The sequence below is a fragment of the Ranitomeya variabilis genome, chromosome 4, assembly GCF_051348905.1.
Source record: "Ranitomeya variabilis isolate aRanVar5 chromosome 4, aRanVar5.hap1, whole genome shotgun sequence".
Lineage (NCBI taxonomy): Eukaryota > Metazoa > Chordata > Amphibia > Anura > Dendrobatidae > Ranitomeya > Ranitomeya variabilis.
The window spans coordinates 677,343,803-677,362,932 of NC_135235.1; the positions used below are offsets into that span (position 1 = coordinate 677,343,803).

The window sequence follows — 19,130 nt, forward strand, 5'->3', positions numbered from 1 at the left end:
CTCTGCTACATAGCAGCGATCTTATGTTCGCTGCTATGCAGCAGAAAATCAAGTGTGCTGTGAGCGCCGACCACAGGGTGGCGCTCACAGCTACCGTGCATCAGTAACCATAGAGGTCTCAAGGACCTCTATGGTTACAAAGGAGAAGCATCGCCGACCTCCGATCATGTGGCAGGGGTCGGTGATGCGCTCATTTCCGGCCGCCCGGCCGGAAGTGAGCTGGTTAAATACCGCTGTCTGCGTTTGACAGCAGCATTTAACTAGTTAATAGGCGCGGGCAGATCGCGATTCTGCCCGCGCCTATTACGGGCACATGTCAGCTGTTCAAAACAGCTGACATGTCCTGGCTTTCATGCGGGCTCACCGCCGGAGCCCGCATCAAAGAGGGGCTTCTGACCTTGGACGTACTATCCCGTCCGAGGTCAGAAAGGGGTTAACAAAAACACTAATTCTTCATTTCTATGATGAGCTGAAAACGAATTTCTCCCTCCATTCTCTTACATTATTTCAATATATTAAAATTAGGCACTTTGCCTCATCATTATTCCACGGTCTACAGACCCCCATTCCTACTTTCTTCGAGAGACTGTGGAAGAATAGTTCAACAACAAGAGGTTTAATATCTAGAACTTACAATATTCTACAGGCTCCAGACACAGATTCCCTAACTAGCCACTCTTATATGCTCAAGTGGGTAAAACACTGACCGTGGAAGAATGGAGAAATGGTTGGACCAGAGCAGCCACATTTATACAAAGAAAATCAGTACAAAATCCTTCATCTCAGGTACCATACGCCTGAATTTTTCCATGAAATGGACCGATCTATTCCACCTCTTTGCTGGCATGGCATCCTGCCTAGAGGTTCTATGCTTCACATTTTTTTGGGACTGTCCATTGATTAAACCATTCTACGTGATAGTCCAACTCCTCACTAAGCAACTCCTCACTAAGCAACTTTTCGGAGTGGATCTCCCATGAAGTCCTCAGCTCTTTCTATTAAATATTTTCCCTGAATCCATATCCAAGAGATCCATTAGATTGCTTTTACACATGTTAATAGCAGCACGCTGTTTGATTGCTTACAACTGGAAGCAAACCTCTCCAACTTCCCGACTAGATCTATATTCTCGCATCAAGGATATGAGGAACATTGAATACCGGGCAGCCCTTAATGACAATACTATAGAAAGATTTAACCTTGTTTGGTCTCCTTGGGATTCCTTTTGGGCCATGTTAAATATATGACCTCTATGAGAAGGATATAACTAGGTGGTAACATTCCACATCATTTCCACCCCTTTTCTTTTGTCTGAGTCTGTGTGTTTGTTAGTAAAATGTTACTCTTTATTTACTTGAAAACTATTACTATAGTATAAGAGTGGTTGTTAAGCTATAAATGAAAGTGAAAAATCTAAAATGCTTAATTAATTTTTCTTTTCCTGTAAAATTTGAAACATTTTCAATAAAAATTACAATTTAAAAAAAAAACAACAACGCTTTTTATTGCAAAAAACTAGTTTTTGCATCACCATATTTTGAGAGCTCTAGTTTTTCCATATTTTGGCCCAAAGAGTAAAGTGAGGGCATGTTTTTTGCGGAACGAGTTGACGAGTTGGTACCATTTTCAGACACATGACATTTTTTGATCGTTTTCTGTTCCGATTTTTGGGAGGAGAAATCCCAACACTAAACTGAAGTTACACTCATTAATGGTGGACCATTGGAGCTACTATGAGTCCTGACCAGAAGAGTAGAGAAAGTATTAGTGTTCCCCATTTTAGGAGAGATTGTGCAGTAATAAGAATTACTTAGGATTGAAAACATAATGGAATTAATGACATGGAGTGAATCCATGAAACCAGAGCTCCAGCCATGCCAACACATCTCCTGCAGGCGTGAATATATGTATATTACAGCCATCAGCCACACACAACTTAGAGATATATCATGGCACAGGTGTAGTGTTTTTTATGTAGTTTATCACAATCCTCCTTGAAGTTAGTTGGTTTTAAAAGAAACTGAGAAAAATCAGGAAAAAGGGAAACTCAGCACAGGAGGGAGAGAAGGTAGATTCATCCAATAAGATATCAGGGATCTAGGAAGCCAACAGCATAATTAAACTCTGCTTTCTCTTACAGCCCCATCATAATATTTTTCTTCAAGTGATTTTCTAACTTGTCAGCACATTCTACGTACGCTGTCATTTGGCTTTGTAGTTTACAGATCTGGGCAGGTAAGGGTCAGCATCTTCTAATCCTAAGGGGTATGAGGATCCTCCAGGTGGTAAGTTCTATAGAAGAGAGCTTTCAATGTCCAAAGTCATTTGAACAGTTTTTGGTGTGTTGTGGTTTAGAAGCAAAATGGTGATCACTTGATTGTGATATGAATTACACCATCAATAAAGCAGCCACAGCCAGCGACTGAGAAGAATCTATGACTTCTCTGTATTTAGTGCTTATTACTCACCAGGGTAGTCATATGTAGGAATCTCCTCTTTACACCGCTCATCAACCCTCACATATGTCTCTGTAGTATTAATATGGGTCAGATCTTCACCCTGAAACAAATATTGTAAAAGTCACAGACAGATGGAGAAGTCACATCTACGATCAGCTCTAATCCTGCCATGTCCACCGTTCACATTACACAAGAATAAAACATATAATACTGGTGAATAAAACAAGACTGAGCACAAGACCTTCACAGCCGTCTACACATCATAGGGGAGATCTCATGACACCTTCTCTCCATCTACCTGATGAGCCTGAGGAACATTGGGATCTTCTTGTTTACAGTCCTGGGGAAAAAGAGGACGGGGACATCTCTCTGGTGTTGTCCTCTTACTGGATACATCTATAGGAAGAACATACAGGGACTGAATTAATTCATAACGTACAGATAATTATAGGTCGTCTGTATTTATTCCTGTCTATTACCTGGTGATGTGAGGGGCTGGGGAACCTCCATCATGACGTCCTTGTACAGATCTTTGTGTTCTTCTAAATACTCCCACTCCTCCATGGATAAATAGACAGCAACATCCAGACACCTTATAGGAACCTGACACATACAATGATACCGTCATCCCCCTGATCCCTTCATAGCACTAAGGTTTAATGTCCCAGCATTCCCAGCAGTGTCACCTCTCCAGTCAGCAGCTCAATCATCTTGTAGGTGAGATCTAGGATCTTCTGGTCATTGATGTCCTCATGTATCAGGGGGTGAGGTGGAGGCCAAGTGATTGGGCTCAGGGGTCTTCCCCATCCCTCAGACACAGGGTCCTGACAGCGCTCACTAGAGGTCTTCTTCACTACTGTGTAATCCTGGTTATGGAGAGACACATTAATAAATCGCACTACAGACATTTCCAGAGTCCTCACCTCTCCAGTTCTGTCCATCTGTTATTCCCACAGATAAGAATGATGTAATGTGACGTCATCAGAATCTCTCACCTCTCCAGTAAGCCGGAAGAGGATCTCTAGGGTGAGGTGTAATATCCTCTCCGCCATCTTGTCTCTGTCCATATCCATGTTTGATGGGTAAATCAGGAAAGTTAATTATAGAGAAGATTTTCACTGAGAGGATCCGATATTGTAGAGACCTGAATGAGAAGAAGATGAACCGATGTAACATCATAAAAATCCTGTGTAATAATACAAATACTGGAGATAATAAGGGAAACATATGAGAAGATTTATTATTTTACAGTATTTAGTTCTCTTCTTTACATCTACTAATAAAACCTATAGATTTTAGGCTACAGACACCAAGCAGTTTCTTCCTTGGAGTCGGCAGCTGAATACGTTTCTCATAGACTCATCTTCCATAACGCTAATTCTCGTCTCATTTACAGACACTGGAATCGGCATTAGCAATACTGCAGGAGATATTCATTACACGTGACAGGAGAAATAACTACTTCATGATGACAACGACGACATCTTCATCTTCTACTACGGCTCTAGAAACATATTTGTCCAGAGTCCGTCACTGACTCCATCACCACCGGCCGTCTATATGAAGGTTTCCTGTCTTCCCCGCACTGTAATCTTCTATTACATTAGATTTCATGTCTGATTCACACACAGAAGTTTGAGACAGAAGTACCATGGACAGAAATTATCTGATCCCAAAGGCTCCATGTACAGTGTTTTATAGGGTCCATTTCTGGCCTTAGGTTTTCCTATGTAAAAAGAGAGAAGTCAGCTCACCTTCACAGAAGATTCCACGCAAGGAAACTTGCAGTGCTTCAGTCAGAAGACCATGCGAAAAATGTGAAAAATTCAGCGTGGTAAAATTAGAAGCCTGGAGAGTTCTGGTGAAAAACGCAGATATTAAAATGTTTTAAAAGGAAATTGGCACCAACAATTCTTGTAAAAAGAAAAAAAACATAAAAACGTAGAAGACACATTTTGTTATTTTTTAACACAATAAACATTCGTTTTTAACTGAAATGAACCCTTTTGGGTCCCAAATTTCTGCAAAGAATCCTGATGTGTGCACATAGCCTAAGGCCTCTTTTACACTAGCGTCGTGCACTGCACGTCGCTATGCGTCGTTTGGTTGAAAAAACGCATCCTGCAAAAGTGCTTGCAGGATGCGTTTTTTCACCATTGATTAGCATTAGCGTCGCATTGCGACGCTTTGCCACGCGTCGCAACCGTCGTGCGACGGTTGCGCCGTGTTGTGGCGGACCGTCGGCTGCAAAAAACGTTACATGTAACTTTTTTGCTGCCGTCGGACCGCCATTTCCGACCGCGCATGCGCGGCCGGAACTCCGCCCCCACCTCCCCGCACCTCACAATGGGGCAGCGGATGCGTGGAAAAACAGCATCCGCTGCCCCCGTTGTGCGGCGCATTCACTGCTAGCGTCGGTACGTCGGCCCGACGCACTGCGACGGGCCGAGTACGACGCTAGTGTGAAAGTAGCCTAAGAGTCCGGCTGAATCCCCTCCTCCCCAGAGTACTCAATAGTATGACGCAGACTAGTTACTACCATACTTACATGCCTAATAATGGTGTCTGGGCCTGCAATGTACGGAGGTCTATAAGGTCGTGCCAGAGGCAGCGTCCAATAAGTTACCTTTTATCGCCCCCCACATTAAAGTTGCATGAAAGCACGGATTTGGGCGACTAAATAATGTATTTGGGGGCCTCCCGATAGATGAGGTCAGGGCAGAGAAGGATCTGGCATCCTGAATTTCAGAGGCTAATCCGTTGTTCTTCCTGTAGATAATCCTCTGCTAGAGGAGTCTGGATACACTCATACAGACCACGGGAAAGCTGGAATATTTGTGTGTATGGGGGAGTCGGGAGAGGTAGCGGTCTGCCAAATGACCGTTCAGCCAACACTTATCTCCTGTGTATGGGGCCGTTAGTATTACACTGACAAGCAGAGATGACACACAGCAATACAGTAGTACAGTGCATCACCGGAGCCATCAGAGGTTTGTATGTGGTATAATCGCAGTAATCAGAGGTGTTTAACCCCTTCACGACCTTGCCCTGTTCCGTTTTTGCGTTCTCGTTTTTCGCTCCCCTCCTTCCCACAGCCATAACTTTTTTATTTTTCCGTCAATATGGCCATGTGAGGGCTTGTTTTTTGCGGGACAAGTTGCAATTTTCAAAGACATTGGTTTTACCATGTCGTATACTAGAAAATGGGAAAAAAATTCCAAGTACGGTGAAATTGTAAACAAAGTGCAATCCCACACTTTGTTTGTTTGGCTTTTTAGCTAAGTTCATTAAATGCTAAAACTGACTTGCCAGTTTGATTCTCCAGGTCATTACGAGTTCATAGACACCAAACATGTCTAGGTTACGTTTTATTTAAGTGGTAAAAAAAAATTCCAAACTGTGCTAAAAACTTTTTTTTTTTAAAAATTGCGCAATTTTTCAATACCCGTAGCGTCTCCATTTTTTGTGATCTGGGGTGTCAGGTGAGGGATTATTTTTTGCGTGCCGAGCTGGCGTTTTTAATACTATTTTGGTGCAGATATGTTCTTTTGATCGCCCGTTATTACATTTTAATGCAACCAAAAAAACGTAATTCTGGCGTTTCTAATTTTTTCTCGCTAGGCTGTTTAGCGATCAGGTTAAGACTTTTTTTATTGATAGATCGGGCGATTCTGAACGCGGCGATACCAAATATGTGTAGGTTTGATTTTTTTTTGTTTTATTTTGAATGGGGCGAAAGGGGGATGATCATCAGATCGCTGCTATGTAGCTGAATTGCAGCCTTGCTATGAGCGCCAACCACAGGGTGGCGTTCACAGCAGGACGGCATCAGTAACCATAGAGGTCTCAAGGACCTCTATGGTTACTATCCTGACACATCGCTAACCCCCGAACATGGGGTTGGCGATGCGCTCATTTCCGGCCACGCGGCCGGAAGCACAACGGTTAAATGCCACTGTCAGTCTAGTTAATAGCGGCAGGTGAATCGCTATTTTACCCGCCGCTATTGTGGGCACATGTCAGCTGTTCAAAACAGCTGACATGTCCCGACTTTGAGGTGGGCTCAGCGCCGGAGCCCAAATCAAAGCAGGGTATCCGGCCTCCGCAGTAATAGTACGGCGGAGGTCGGTAAGGGGTTAAAAAAAGGTTTAAATGGAAAACAAAAATCAGTTTTAGCAACAAAAAATATCCATCACTATAGAGAAAACAGAGTGACTGCACAATATTAGGTAAGTCAACCGTATTATACTATTATCTTATAAACAGGGGCATAGATAGAAATGACAGGCCCCACCGCAATAGCTGTAATTGGGCCCCACCAACCTTGAAAGTAAAAAAAATCATATACAGGTCCTTCTCAAAAAATTAGCATATAGTGTTAAATTTCATTATTTACCATAATGTAATGATTACAATTAAACTTTCATATATTATAGATTCATTATCCACCAACTGAAATTTGTCAGGTCTTTTATTGTTTTAATACTGATGATTTTGGCCTACAACTCCTGATAACCCAAAAAACCTGTCTCAATAAATTAGCATATTTCAACCGTCCAATCAAATAAAAGTGTTTTTTAATAACAAACAAAAAAACCATCAAATAATAATGTTCAGTTATGCACTCAATACTTGGTCGGGAATCCTTTGGCAGAAATGACTGCTTCAATGCGGCGTGGCATGGAGGCAATCAGCCTGTGACACTGCTGAGATGTTATGGAGGCCCAGGATGCTTCAATAGCGGCCTTAAGCTCATCCAGAGTGTTGGGTCTTGCGTCTCTCAACTTTCTCTTCACAATATCCCACAGATTCTCTATGGGGTTCAGGTCAGGAGAGTTGGCAGGCCAATTGAGCACAGTAATACCATGGTCAGTAAACCATTTACCAGTGGTTTTGGCACTGTGAGCAGGTGCCAGGTCGTGCTGAAAAATGAAATCTTCATCTCCATAAAGCATTTCAGCCGATGGAAGCATGAAGTGCTCCAAAATCTCCTGATAGCTAGCTGCATTGACCCTGCCCTTGATGAAACACAGTGGACCAACACCAGCAGCTGACATGGCACCCCACACCATCACTGACTGTGGGTACTTGACACTGGACTTCAGGCATTTTGGCATTTCCTTCTCCCCAGTCTTCCTCCAGACTCTGGCACCTTGATTTCCGAATGACATGCAAAATTTGCTTTCAACAGAAAAAAGTACTTGGGACCACTTAGCAACAGTCCAGTGCTGCTTCTCTGTAGCCCAGGTCAGGCGCTTCTGCCGCTGTTTATGGTTCAAAAGTGGCTTTACCTGGGGAATGCGGCACCTGTAGCCCATTTCCTGCACACGCCTGTGCACGGTGGCTCTGGATGTTTCCACACCAGACTCAGTCCACTGCTTCCTCAGGTTCCCCAAGGTCTGGAATCGGTCCTTCTCCACAATCTTCCTCAGGGTCCGGTCACCTCTTCTCGTTGTACAGCGTTTTCTGCCACATTGTTTCCTTCCAACAGACTTACCATTGAGGTGCCTTGATACAGCACTCTGGGAACAGCCTATTTGTTGACAAATTTCTTTCTGGGTCTTACCCTCTTGCTTGAGGGTGTCAATGATGGCCTTCTTGACATCTGTCAGGTCGCTAGTCTTACCCATGATGGGGGTTTTGAGTAATGAACCAGGCAGGGAGTTTTTAAAAGCCTGAGGTATCTTTTGCATGTGTTTAGAGTTAATTAGTTGATTCAGAAGATTAGGGTAATAGGTCGTTTAGAGAACCTTTTCTTGATATGCTAATTTATTGAGACAGGTTTTTGGGGTTATCAGGAGTTGTAAGCCAAAATCATCAGTATTAAAACAATAAAAGACCTGACAAATTTCAGTTGGTGGATAATGAATCTATAATATATGAAAGTTTAATTGTAATCATTTCATTATGGTAAATAATGAAATTTAACACTATATGCTAATTTTTTGAGAAGGACCTGTATGTCACCAAACAGCACAGTGAGTATCTGTAGCCCTATATACAGGCCCACTCACTGATTCCAAGATTGTAGACACCTGTGATGCTAGTTAGTGGACACACCTTGATTTAACATGTCTCTTTTGTCACATTATTTTCAGGGGTACCATCATTTCTGTCCAGTCCTATTTCATGAGGTTACTTTTTATTCTGTGGAAGCATGGTTGAAAAGCAATGTCTGACTTTCATTTGTTCATTATCATAGATTTTTTATTTATTATTACTTTTGTCAGATTCAAGTTATTTATGTGACCAATGTGGGTTTTTCTGTCATTAAACGAGGGGTACCAACAATTTTGACCACGTGTTTGTATGTATATATAGTGATCCTATCTCCTGACTCTACAGACTGCATGATGCTGTTGTACTTGGCAGGTCCAGACCGGATGGTATGTAGCTCATGAGGGCTCCCACAAACCATAGGGCTCCCACACAGCATGGGGCCCCCCACAGCCCTTCATTTAATATGATGCTCCAACAATTCCTGGTATTTAAAAACAAACAAACAAACACACACACACACACTACTCACCCAACCCTGTTCCCGAGGTGCACTGCTCCGGTCTGTGCAGCGAGAGTACCGAGGCTCCATACTACAGGTGTGATGTAGTGACGTCATTGTGCCTGCAGTGCATGAAGTCTCAGACTCACAGGCAAAGGATGAATGGTGGATCAGGAGCTTTTTACTCCATCATTCACTATTCTATTCAGTGGCATCAGCATTATGGGAATGTGGATATTGCTGAAATTGGGATGATGGAGATGCAGAAGGTGACCGGTACTAGAGCAAACCGAGCCATCTCAATTCATGGACACTATAGTGGCATCATGGGCTGCCAGTATGCATGATACACCCCTAGTTATCTAACTATTGTGTGACAAATATGTCATAGGTCCTGGAATCATTAGTATCTGCACCAAGAAAGGGGCTAAGTGAGTATTTATTAATTAGTCATGGGGAAGTCGGTGGGATGGATGGTACCAAATTGTGTGTGTAGGGGGTACATCCACCCAAAATTAAAAAGTTAAACCTTTATTACATATATGCATTAAAACCTGGACTACCAACATACATACACTTAACACTAGCAACATTACAAGCTGAATGGCTTGTTGTGGATGTATACAAACAGATGTAAAGGATGCTGCTAAATAATTGATCGTCACTAACTTACCCTATCCCGCACCTAAACAAAGCTGATACTACCTAGATGTGGAGGTTGGCACTCTAAGGAACGACAATGGTGCCCCCGCTCACTTGTTGGTGTTCTTTAGAAGCCCTAGTATATAAATTCACTGATACATTAAATATGACAAGAAATGTATCAAGAAATATATATAAAAGGAAAGGGTATGGTATGCCGCTTAAAACTACCTCTTGGTCTTGTCTAACAATCTAGGGGGCAGGTGCATTTGGCCATATATAAAAGAACTGAGGTTTTACAGTTGGAATAATATCCAATTACATTACAACATTTTCCACATCTAAAGAAACCACAGATTCTTCTATCTAGCCAAGTCCCCTTGGGTTCAGGTTTTTTATAGTAACTATGCAGTAAGTGGTCCCTAATTGACCGACCCTTTCTGAAAGTTATTGTGGGATCAGATCCCACAGCACTCCTCAGACCCGGGTCGGCCAAGGTATATCCCAGTGTTTTCTGTGGATATTAAATATATGGCCATTCTGTTTGTCCTAAGTTTGTCTCTCCATTTTTTTGGCAAACGATTGGCAGAATCCAAAATATACTGTGATTGTGGGTACCTTTTTCCCTGAATGTGGTGTTCATGTCTATTGCCTGTACATTAAAATATGTGACATTAGAACAGTTCCTTCACAACGAAAAAAAATTGGGCCTTTGTTTTTTGTTGGGTTTTTTTTTTTAGGCAGATGGGGTAGTGGCTATTCCACTTCAATAGTTTATTAGTGCTTGTAGGTTTATGGTAGATGGGGTCCCATCCAGCTCTTTCTTGATTAGTCCAGGAAAGACAACAGGTAAATCTCAGGCTCACTCTATTGATGTGGAGTTCCCTGACAAATTCAAGAAATTGTTCACTCATCCCTGACCAGACAACCAAAATGTCGTCTATATATCTATACCATACCCCAATGTATGGATGCCACCACTTATGATCATCCCTGAATATTGTGGTTTCTTCCCACCAGCTCAAGAATAGGTTAGCATATGGGGGGCACAGGGGCTCCTCATCGCAAACCCCTGAGCTGGAGGAAGTACTTCCTTTCAAAAAGAAAGAAGTTATGACTATTGCTGATCGAATAGCTTCAGATAAGTGCTTATCCGAACAGCTATAGCGCTTCCCAAATAGCTGCCTCGGGAACCCGGATACCTGGAGGGCTGCAGATAATCAGCTATCTGACTCTGCAGCTGCATATGTCACGGCTGTTTCACTGTCACAACTAATGCATGGACAGTCGGTTTGTTGTGACGGTCACACAGCCACGACAGATGCAGATGCAGAACCAAACACCTGATTATCTGGAGCTATTCGATCATCCCTAGTTAGGAGTATGGCCTCTTTCACACTTCGATCTTTGTTGTCCCGTCGAGATATGACGTTTTTTGAGAAAACAGGATCCTGCAAAAAAAATCTGCAGGATACTGCATTTTCTCATAGACTTGTATTAGGCTACTTTCACACTAGCGTCATGCACTGCACGTCGCTATGTGTCGTTTTGGAGAAAAAACGCATCCTGCAAAAGTGCTTGCAGGATGCGTTTTTTCTCCATAGACTTTTATTAACGACGCATTGCCACACGTCGCAACCGTCGTGCGACGGTTGCGTCGTGTTGCGTCGGACCGTCGCCACCAAAAAACGTTACATGTAACATTTTTTGGTGCGTCGTCTGCAGCATTTCCGACCGCGCATGCGCGGCCGGAACTCCGCCCCCGCCTCTCACAATGGGGCAGCGGATGCGTTGAAAAACAGCATCCGCTGCCCCCGTTGTGCGGCGCTTCCACAGCTAGCGTCGGTGCGCCGCAACGTCGCATAGCGACGTGCAGCGCACAACGCTAGTGTGAAAGTAGCCTTAGCGACGTATCGCGACGGATGGCCACACGTTTCGTCCATCGTGCACTGGATCCTGCGGAATTTGACGGCCCGTCTTTTCCAAAAAACGTTCCATGAAACGTTTTTTGTCTGCAGTGGAAAAACGCTCCCCGACGCCTCCTGCGGCATACGTCGTTCCACAGAATGGGAGCCTATGGACAATGGATCCTGCGCACACTGTGCAATGCAGGAATCCAGTGACGGATGCTGTTTTTAATTCTGAGCATGCCTGGAAGCATATTCCAACCCGGGGAAAAGGTGTCTCTCTGTCTCAAATCTTATATTATAAAATTCGGCCAGGAACTCAGTAGACACATCCGTCATAATACTGGATGCGTCACACACGTTTTCCTCTATTTTCACAACGTCCGTCGACGAGTCATTTCACTGCACTATGACGCACAACCAACGACGGAAGTGTGAAAGATGCCTAAGAGTGAATTTTAGAAGATCCTCCATGAAGTCATTGCGTCCACTACACTCTATAGAGCTCGATTTCTAGGAATGCCTTACTCCCCTGATACCATCCTGATACGGTATATTACTGTACAAAGCCTCGATATCTGGCACGGCCTACAGGGTATACATGTAGGGGAGCAGGCAAAGGTAAAACCATGTTCCAGATAGATTATTCCAACTGCAGCACCTCAGGAGGTACTCTGGGGACATTGTACTGTGTGTGAGGGGATGGCGGTACTGCATAAGGGACATTACACTGCAGGGGGGCATTAAACTGTGTGGGGGCCAATAACGGGGCCCTGTACAATGAAAACCATACATTACCTCACTTCCTGTCGTCTTCTGTAGTTGGGTCCTATGTATCTATTACAGGAAAGAACAAAAACCTCAAAAGTCTCAGTGCTGAAGGGGTTAATGTCCCCCGCACCCAGTAATGGAAAATCTCCAGCACCTACCTCCACCTGCAGAGCCGCACTCCACATATATGGCTGCTCTGTGCGCACAGGACCTGTGATGAGGTCACAGGAGGGGAGGAGTCAGGGGTCACATGATCAGGGGCCTCAGCGTATGCAAGACCCTGCTGTGCTGGTTGTCATGGTGCTGGATGAGGGGGAGTTTATGTGTGGGGTCAGGAGGGGTTTACAGCGTGGATGTAGCAGAGCCGTGTGTGTACGAAGCGGAGCCGTGTGTGTACGAGGTGTACGGAGCTGAGCCGCGTGTGTACGAGGTGTACGGAGCGGAGCCGCGTGTGTGTGAGGTGTACGGAGCGGAGCCGCGTGTGTGCGAGGTGTACGGAGCGGAGCTGCGTGTGTACGCGGTATACGGAGCAAAGCCAGATGTGTAGGAGGTGTACGGAGCAGAGACGGGTGTGTACGAGGAGGAGCCGCGTGTGTATGAGTTGTATGTAGTGAAGCCATGTGTGTACGAGGTATACGGAGCGGAGCCGAGTGTGTATAAGGTGTACAGAGCAGAGCCTTGTGTGTACGAGGTATAACCGCGTGTGTACGAAGTGTATGGAGCAGAGTCGTGTGTACAAAGTGTACAGAGCGGAGCTGCGTGTGTACAGATCGCGGCTGCGTGTGTACAGATCGTGGTCATGTGTGTATGAGGTGTACGGAGCGGAGCCGAGTGTGTATAAGGTGTACGGAGCAAAGCTGTGTGTGTACGAGGTATACGGAGAGGAACCACGTGTGTACGAGGTGTATGGAGCAGAACCATGTGTACAAAGTGTACGGAGCAGAGCCATGTGTGTACGGAGCAGGGCCGCATGTGTACGAGGTGTACAGAAGGAAGCCATGTGTGTACGAAGTGTACAGAGCAGAGCCACGTGTGTACAGAGCGGAGCTGCGTGTGTACGGAGCGGAGCCGCATGTGTACGGAGCAGAGTCGAGTGTGTACAAGGTGTATGGAGCGGAAAAGTGTGTGTACGAGGTGTACGGAGCAGAGCTGTGTATGTACGAAGCATACGGAACGGAGAAGTTTGTGTACAAGGTGTACAGAGCGGTACCGTGTGTACACAGAGCGGAGCCAAGTGTGTACAAGGTGTACGGAACGAAGTAGTGTGTGTATGGAGCAGAGCTGCGTGTGCACGAGGCGAACGGAGCGGAGCTGCTTGTGTACAAGGTGTACTGAGTGGAGCCATGTGTGTATGAGGTGTACGAAGCAGAGCCTTGTGTGTACGATGTGTACGGAGCGGAGCCGTGTGTGTACGTGAGTTGTACGGAGAGGAGCCATGTGTGTGTACAAGGTGTACGGAGCAGTACCATGTGTGTATGGAGCCGAGCCATGTGTGTACGACGTGTACCGAGCAGAGCCGTGTGTGTACGGAGAGGAGCCGCATGTGTACGAGGTGTACGGAGCATAGATTTGTATGTACGCAGCGTACGGAACAAAGTCGTGTGTGTACGAGGTGTACGGAGCAGATCGTTTCGTGTACGAGGTGTACGGAACGGAGCCGCATTTGTACAGAGAAGTACATCCTGCTGCAGAATTTGACCCCTTTTATGATTTGGAATATAAGAGGCAGCTAATACTTCTTGTTATTTTAGGCTATTCATATTGCCTTCCACCTTGCAAATGTTTCGCACACCCCCATACTGAATGTAACCCCAGACCATGATCTTTTCACCACCAAATTTAACTGTTTTCTTTTCTGGGTGTATTTTGGATCCATACGGGCTCCAGTAGGTCTCCTGCAGTATTTGCGGCACCTGTGGTGTAATTCTACTAAAGATTCATCAGAGAAATCCACCTTCTGCCACTTTTCCAGCGTCCAACTGTTTAGCAGGCTGAGGGATTTTGGAAATGCCACAGGTTTTTTATTTGCCTTTTGTTTAGTGCTCGCTTCTGGGCACTGATTTGACCATGGAGGCCATTTCGAGACAGAATCCTACAAACTGTTCTAGTTGACACAGGGACTTGAGGTGATAAGGCCTGTTGGAGCTCTGCTGCAGTGGAAGAGGGGCTTGCTTTGGATTTTCTAACCAACAAACGTTCCTCCAGAGCAGTTGTCTTGCGGGGTCTGCCGGACCTGGGCTTGTCAAACATATCTCCAGTATCTTCAAATCTTTTTTTAATTCTTTGTACTTGACGCTGAGACACATTAAAGGTGCCAGCCAGCTCTGCAGTGGATCTGGTCTTCAGCCTCTTGATAATCCAGGCTTTGGTTGCAGGGTGGATTTTTGGCATGTTGTCAGAGCTCAAGTTGCAGTTCAAGTGAAGGTCTGGGGCGCTGGGTTTCTTTTAATACACACACACTAATTAACTGATCATTTACTGAGCACAGGTGAGTAGTGATGAGCAAATATACTCGTTACTCGAGAACGCTCAGGTGTCCTCCGAGTATTTTTTAGTGCTCAGAGATTTAGTTTTCCTCACCTCAGCTGAATGATTTACATCTCTTAGCCAGCTTGATTACATGTGGGGATTCCCTAGCAACCAGGCAACCCCCACATGTACTTATGCTGGCTAACAGATGTAAATCATTCAGCTGCGGCGATGAAAACTAAGTCTCCGAGCACTAAAAAATACTCGGAGGACACCCGAGCATGCTCAAGAAATCTCGAGTAGCGAGCATAATCGCTCGTCACTACAGGTGAGGATGTAAGCTAGGATTGGGTGCATTATATGAACAGGCAAAAAAACTGTTGTCTTGCCAATATCTGACCATTCTGTGTCCATTAAATGATCAATATTTCTGCATTGACGCCAATTTATTTTCTTAACCTAAACCACATTTCGGAGGGCTTCAGCTTTCAAAAGAATAATTTATACAACCAATCGATGAATCTAACGTCAGGTTATAAGCTTTTATTTACATATATGGATAAGCGACATAACTTCTGTCAGGCAGTGTATGGAGCAGAGCCGTGTGTGTACGGGGTGTACGGAGAAGTGTGTGTGTACGAGGTGTACGGAGCGGAGCCGTGTGTATAAGGTGTAAGGAGAAGTGTGTATGTACGAGGTGTACGGAGCAGAGCTGTGTGTGTACGAGGTGTATGGAGAAGTGTCGTGTGTACGAGATGTACGGAGCGGAACTGTGTGTGTATGGGGTGTACGGAGAAGTGTTGGGTGTGTACGAGGTGTACGGAACGGAGCCGCTTGTGTACGAGGTGTATGGAGCAAAGCTGCGCGTGTAAGGGGTGTACGAAGAAGGGTTGTGTGTGTACGAGGTGTACGGAGCGGAGCCTTGTGTGGAGCGGAGCAGTGTGTGTATGAGGTGCACGGAGAAAAGCCGCGTGTGTATATGAGGTGCAGAGGGAGGATTGACAACTCCGAATATTCTTGTCTATTTTGGGTTTGAGAGTTAGGAAAAGGGGCAGGAGAACATTTGGGGTTTTGTTTTGGGTGGTCGGGGACAAGAGATACAATATTTGTCCATATAGTGTAATATTAGTGATGAGCGAGCGTGCTGCCACTGCTCAATACTCGATCGTCATCAGGGTGCTCAGGTACGCTCTTAATTCGAGTATAAAACTCGATGACACAATGTAGCCGGCCAATCACAGTAATGCCAATAACCAACATGGCTACTGACATTACTGTGTAAGGCAGGAAATCCCCGTATGTTTATTGGCTGTATAGCAGACGCGAAACGTGGAACTCGGACGCCAGCATGGTGCTCGAGCACGTGCGATATTCCACTGAGCACCCGAACCTCCCCATGGTCGAGTATCCAGCAGTGGTGAACACGCTCGCTCATCACTAGAAAATATATAAATATGAACAGATAGGTCCAGAAATATTTTGACAGTGACTGAATCTTCGTGATTTCAGCTCTGCAGGCCACTAATTTGGATGTTAATGAAAAACTGAGATACAACTGAAGTGGAGACTTCTAGGTTTAATTAAAGGGGTTGAACAAAAATATCCTGTGAAACGTTTAGGAATTGCAGCCATTTTTCCTGCAAAGCCCTCATTTCAGGGGCTCAGAAGTAATTGGACAAATTAACTTCACCATAAATAAAATGTTAGTGTTTAATTACTGTGAAACAAAATAATCAGAACAGAAAACATATTATATTCAGAATATGTTCAGGCTCTTATTCCCCAATGACAGCAGTGCTCACCAAATCCTTTTTTTTTCTAAAAAGTCCTTTAACCCCTTTACCCCCAAGGGTGGTTTCCACGTTAATGACCGGGCCAATTTTTGCAATTCTGACCACTGTCCCTTTATGAGGTTATAACTCTGGAACGCTTCAACAGATCTTGGCGATTCTGACATTGTTTTCTCGTGACATATTGTACTTCATGATAGTGGTAAAATTTCTTCGATATAACTTGCGATTATTTGTGAAAAAAATGTAAATTTGGCAAAAATTTTGAAAATTTCACAATTTTCCAACTTTGAATTTTTATGCAATTAAATCACAGAGATATGTCACACAAAATACTTAATAGGTAACATTTCCCACATGTCTACTTTACATCAGCACAATTTAGGAACCAAATATTTTTTGTTAGGGAGTTATAAGGGTTAAAAGTTGACCAGCAATTTCTCATTTTTACGACACCATTTTTTTTTAGGGACCACATCTCATTTGAAGTCATTTTGAGGGGTCTATATGATAGAAAATACCCAACTGTGACACCATTCTAAAAACTGCAACCTTCAAGGTGCTCAAAACCACATTCAAGAAGTTTATTAACCCTTCAGGTGTTTTACAGGAATTTTTGGAATGTTTAAATAAAAATTAACAATTAACTTTTTTTTTACACAAAATTTATTTCAGCTCCAATTTGTTTTATTTTACCAAGGGTAAGAGAAGAAATTGGACCCCAAAAGTTGTTGTGAAATTTGTCCTGAGTACGCCGATACCCCATATGTGGGGGTAAACCACTGTTTGGGCGCATAGCAGAGCTCGGAAGGGAAGGAGCGCCATTTGACTTTTCAATGCAAAATTGACTGGAATTAAGATGGGACGCCATGTTGCGTTTGGAGAGCCCCTGATGTGCCTAAACATTGAAACCCCCCACAAGTGACACCATTTTGGAAAGTAGACCCCGTAAGGAACTTATCTAGATGTGTGGTGAGCACTTTTACCCAACAAGTGCTTCACAGAAGTTTAGAATGCAGAGCCGTAAAAATAAAAAATCATATTTTTTCACAAAAATGATCTTTTCGCCCCCAATTTTTTATTTTCCCAAGGGTAAGAGAAGAAATTTGACCCCAAAAGTTGTTGTGCAGTTTGTCCTGAGTATGCGGATACCTGACATGTGGGGGTAAACGACTGTTTGGGCGCATGGCAGAGCGCCGTTTGACTTTTCAATGCAAAATTGACTGGAATTGAGATGGGACACCATGTCGCATTTGGAGAGTCCCTGATGTGCCTAAACATTAAACCCCCCCACAAGTGACACCATTTTGGAAAGTAGACCCCCTAAGGAACTTATCTAGATGTGTTTTGAGAGCTTTGATCCCCAAGTGTTTCACTACAGTTTATAACGCAGAGCCGTGAAAATAAAAAATATTTTTTTCCACAAAAATGATTTTTTAGCCCCCAGTTTTGTATTTTCCCAAGGGTAACAGGAGAAATTGGACCCCAAAAGTTGTTGTCCAATTTGTCCTGAGTATGCTGATACTCCATATGTGGGAGGGAACCACTGTTTGGGCGCATGGCAGAGCTCGGAAGGGAAGGAGCGCCATTTGGAATGCAGACTTAGATGGATTGGTCTGCAGGCATCACGTTGCATTTGCAGAGCCCTTGATGTACCCAAACAGTAGAACCCCCCCACAAGTGACCCCATATTGAAAACTAGACCTCCCAAGGAACTTACCTAGATGTGTTGTGAGAACTTTGAACCCCCAAGTGTTTCACTACAGTTTACAATGCAGAACCGTGAAAATAAAAAATCTTTTTTTCCCACAAAAATGATTTTTAGCCCCCCAAATTTATATTTTCCCAAGGGTAACAAGAGAACTTGGACCCCAAAAGTTGTTGTCCAATTTGTCCCGAGTACGCTGATGCCCCGTATGTTGGGGTAAACCCCTGTTTGGGCGCACAGGAAAGCTCGGAAGGGAAGGAGCACTGTTTTACTTTTTCAATGCAGAATTGGCTGGAATTGAGATCGGACGCCATGTCGCGTTTGGAGAGCCCCTGATGTACCTAAACAGTGGAAACTCCCCAATTCTAACTGAAACCCTAATCCAAACACACCCCTTACCCTAATCCCAAAGGTAACCCTAACCACACCCCTAACCCTGACACACCCCTAACTCTAATCCCAACCCTAATCCCAACCGTAAATGTAAACCAAACCCTAAACCTAACTTTAGCCCCAACCCTAACCCTAAAGGCCCCGTCTCACTAAGCGATTTACCAACGATCACGACCAGCGATACGACCTGGCCGTGATCGTTGGTAAGTCGCTGTGTGGTCGCTGGGGAGCTGTCACACAGACCGCTCTCTCCAGCGACCAACGATCAGGGGAACGACTTCGGCATCGTTGAAACTGTCTTCAACGATGCCGAAGTTCCCCTGCAGCACCCGGGTAACCAGGGTAAACATCGGGTTACTAAGCGCAGGGCCGCGCTTAGTAACCCGATGTTTACCCTGGTTACCAAAAAAAACAAACAGTACATACTCGCCTTTCGGTGTCCAGGTCCCTTGCCGTCTGCTTCCTGCTCTGACTGAGATCCGGCCGTACAGT

The 19,130-nt window shown here is 44.4% G+C and overlaps 1 protein-coding gene across 1 annotated transcript in view; it reads right to left on the reverse strand.

Annotated features, from left to right (window-relative positions):
* LOC143768210 (uncharacterized) overlaps positions 1-19,130 on the reverse strand; it is a 422,546-nt gene that overhangs the window by 70,996 nt on the left and 332,420 nt on the right. The window contains exons 2-7 of the mRNA XM_077256903.1: positions 4,214-4,317; positions 3,455-3,603; positions 3,146-3,325; positions 2,939-3,062; positions 2,758-2,855; positions 2,469-2,559 (exon numbers count right to left, since the gene is read on the reverse strand). Coding sequence (XP_077113018.1) covers positions 2,469-2,559; positions 2,758-2,855; positions 2,939-3,062; positions 3,146-3,325; positions 3,455-3,532 — 571 coding nt within the window. The 5' untranslated portion in view covers positions 3,533-3,603; positions 4,214-4,317. The remainder of the gene's footprint in view (positions 1-2,468; positions 2,560-2,757; positions 2,856-2,938; positions 3,063-3,145; positions 3,326-3,454; positions 3,604-4,213; positions 4,318-19,130) is intronic.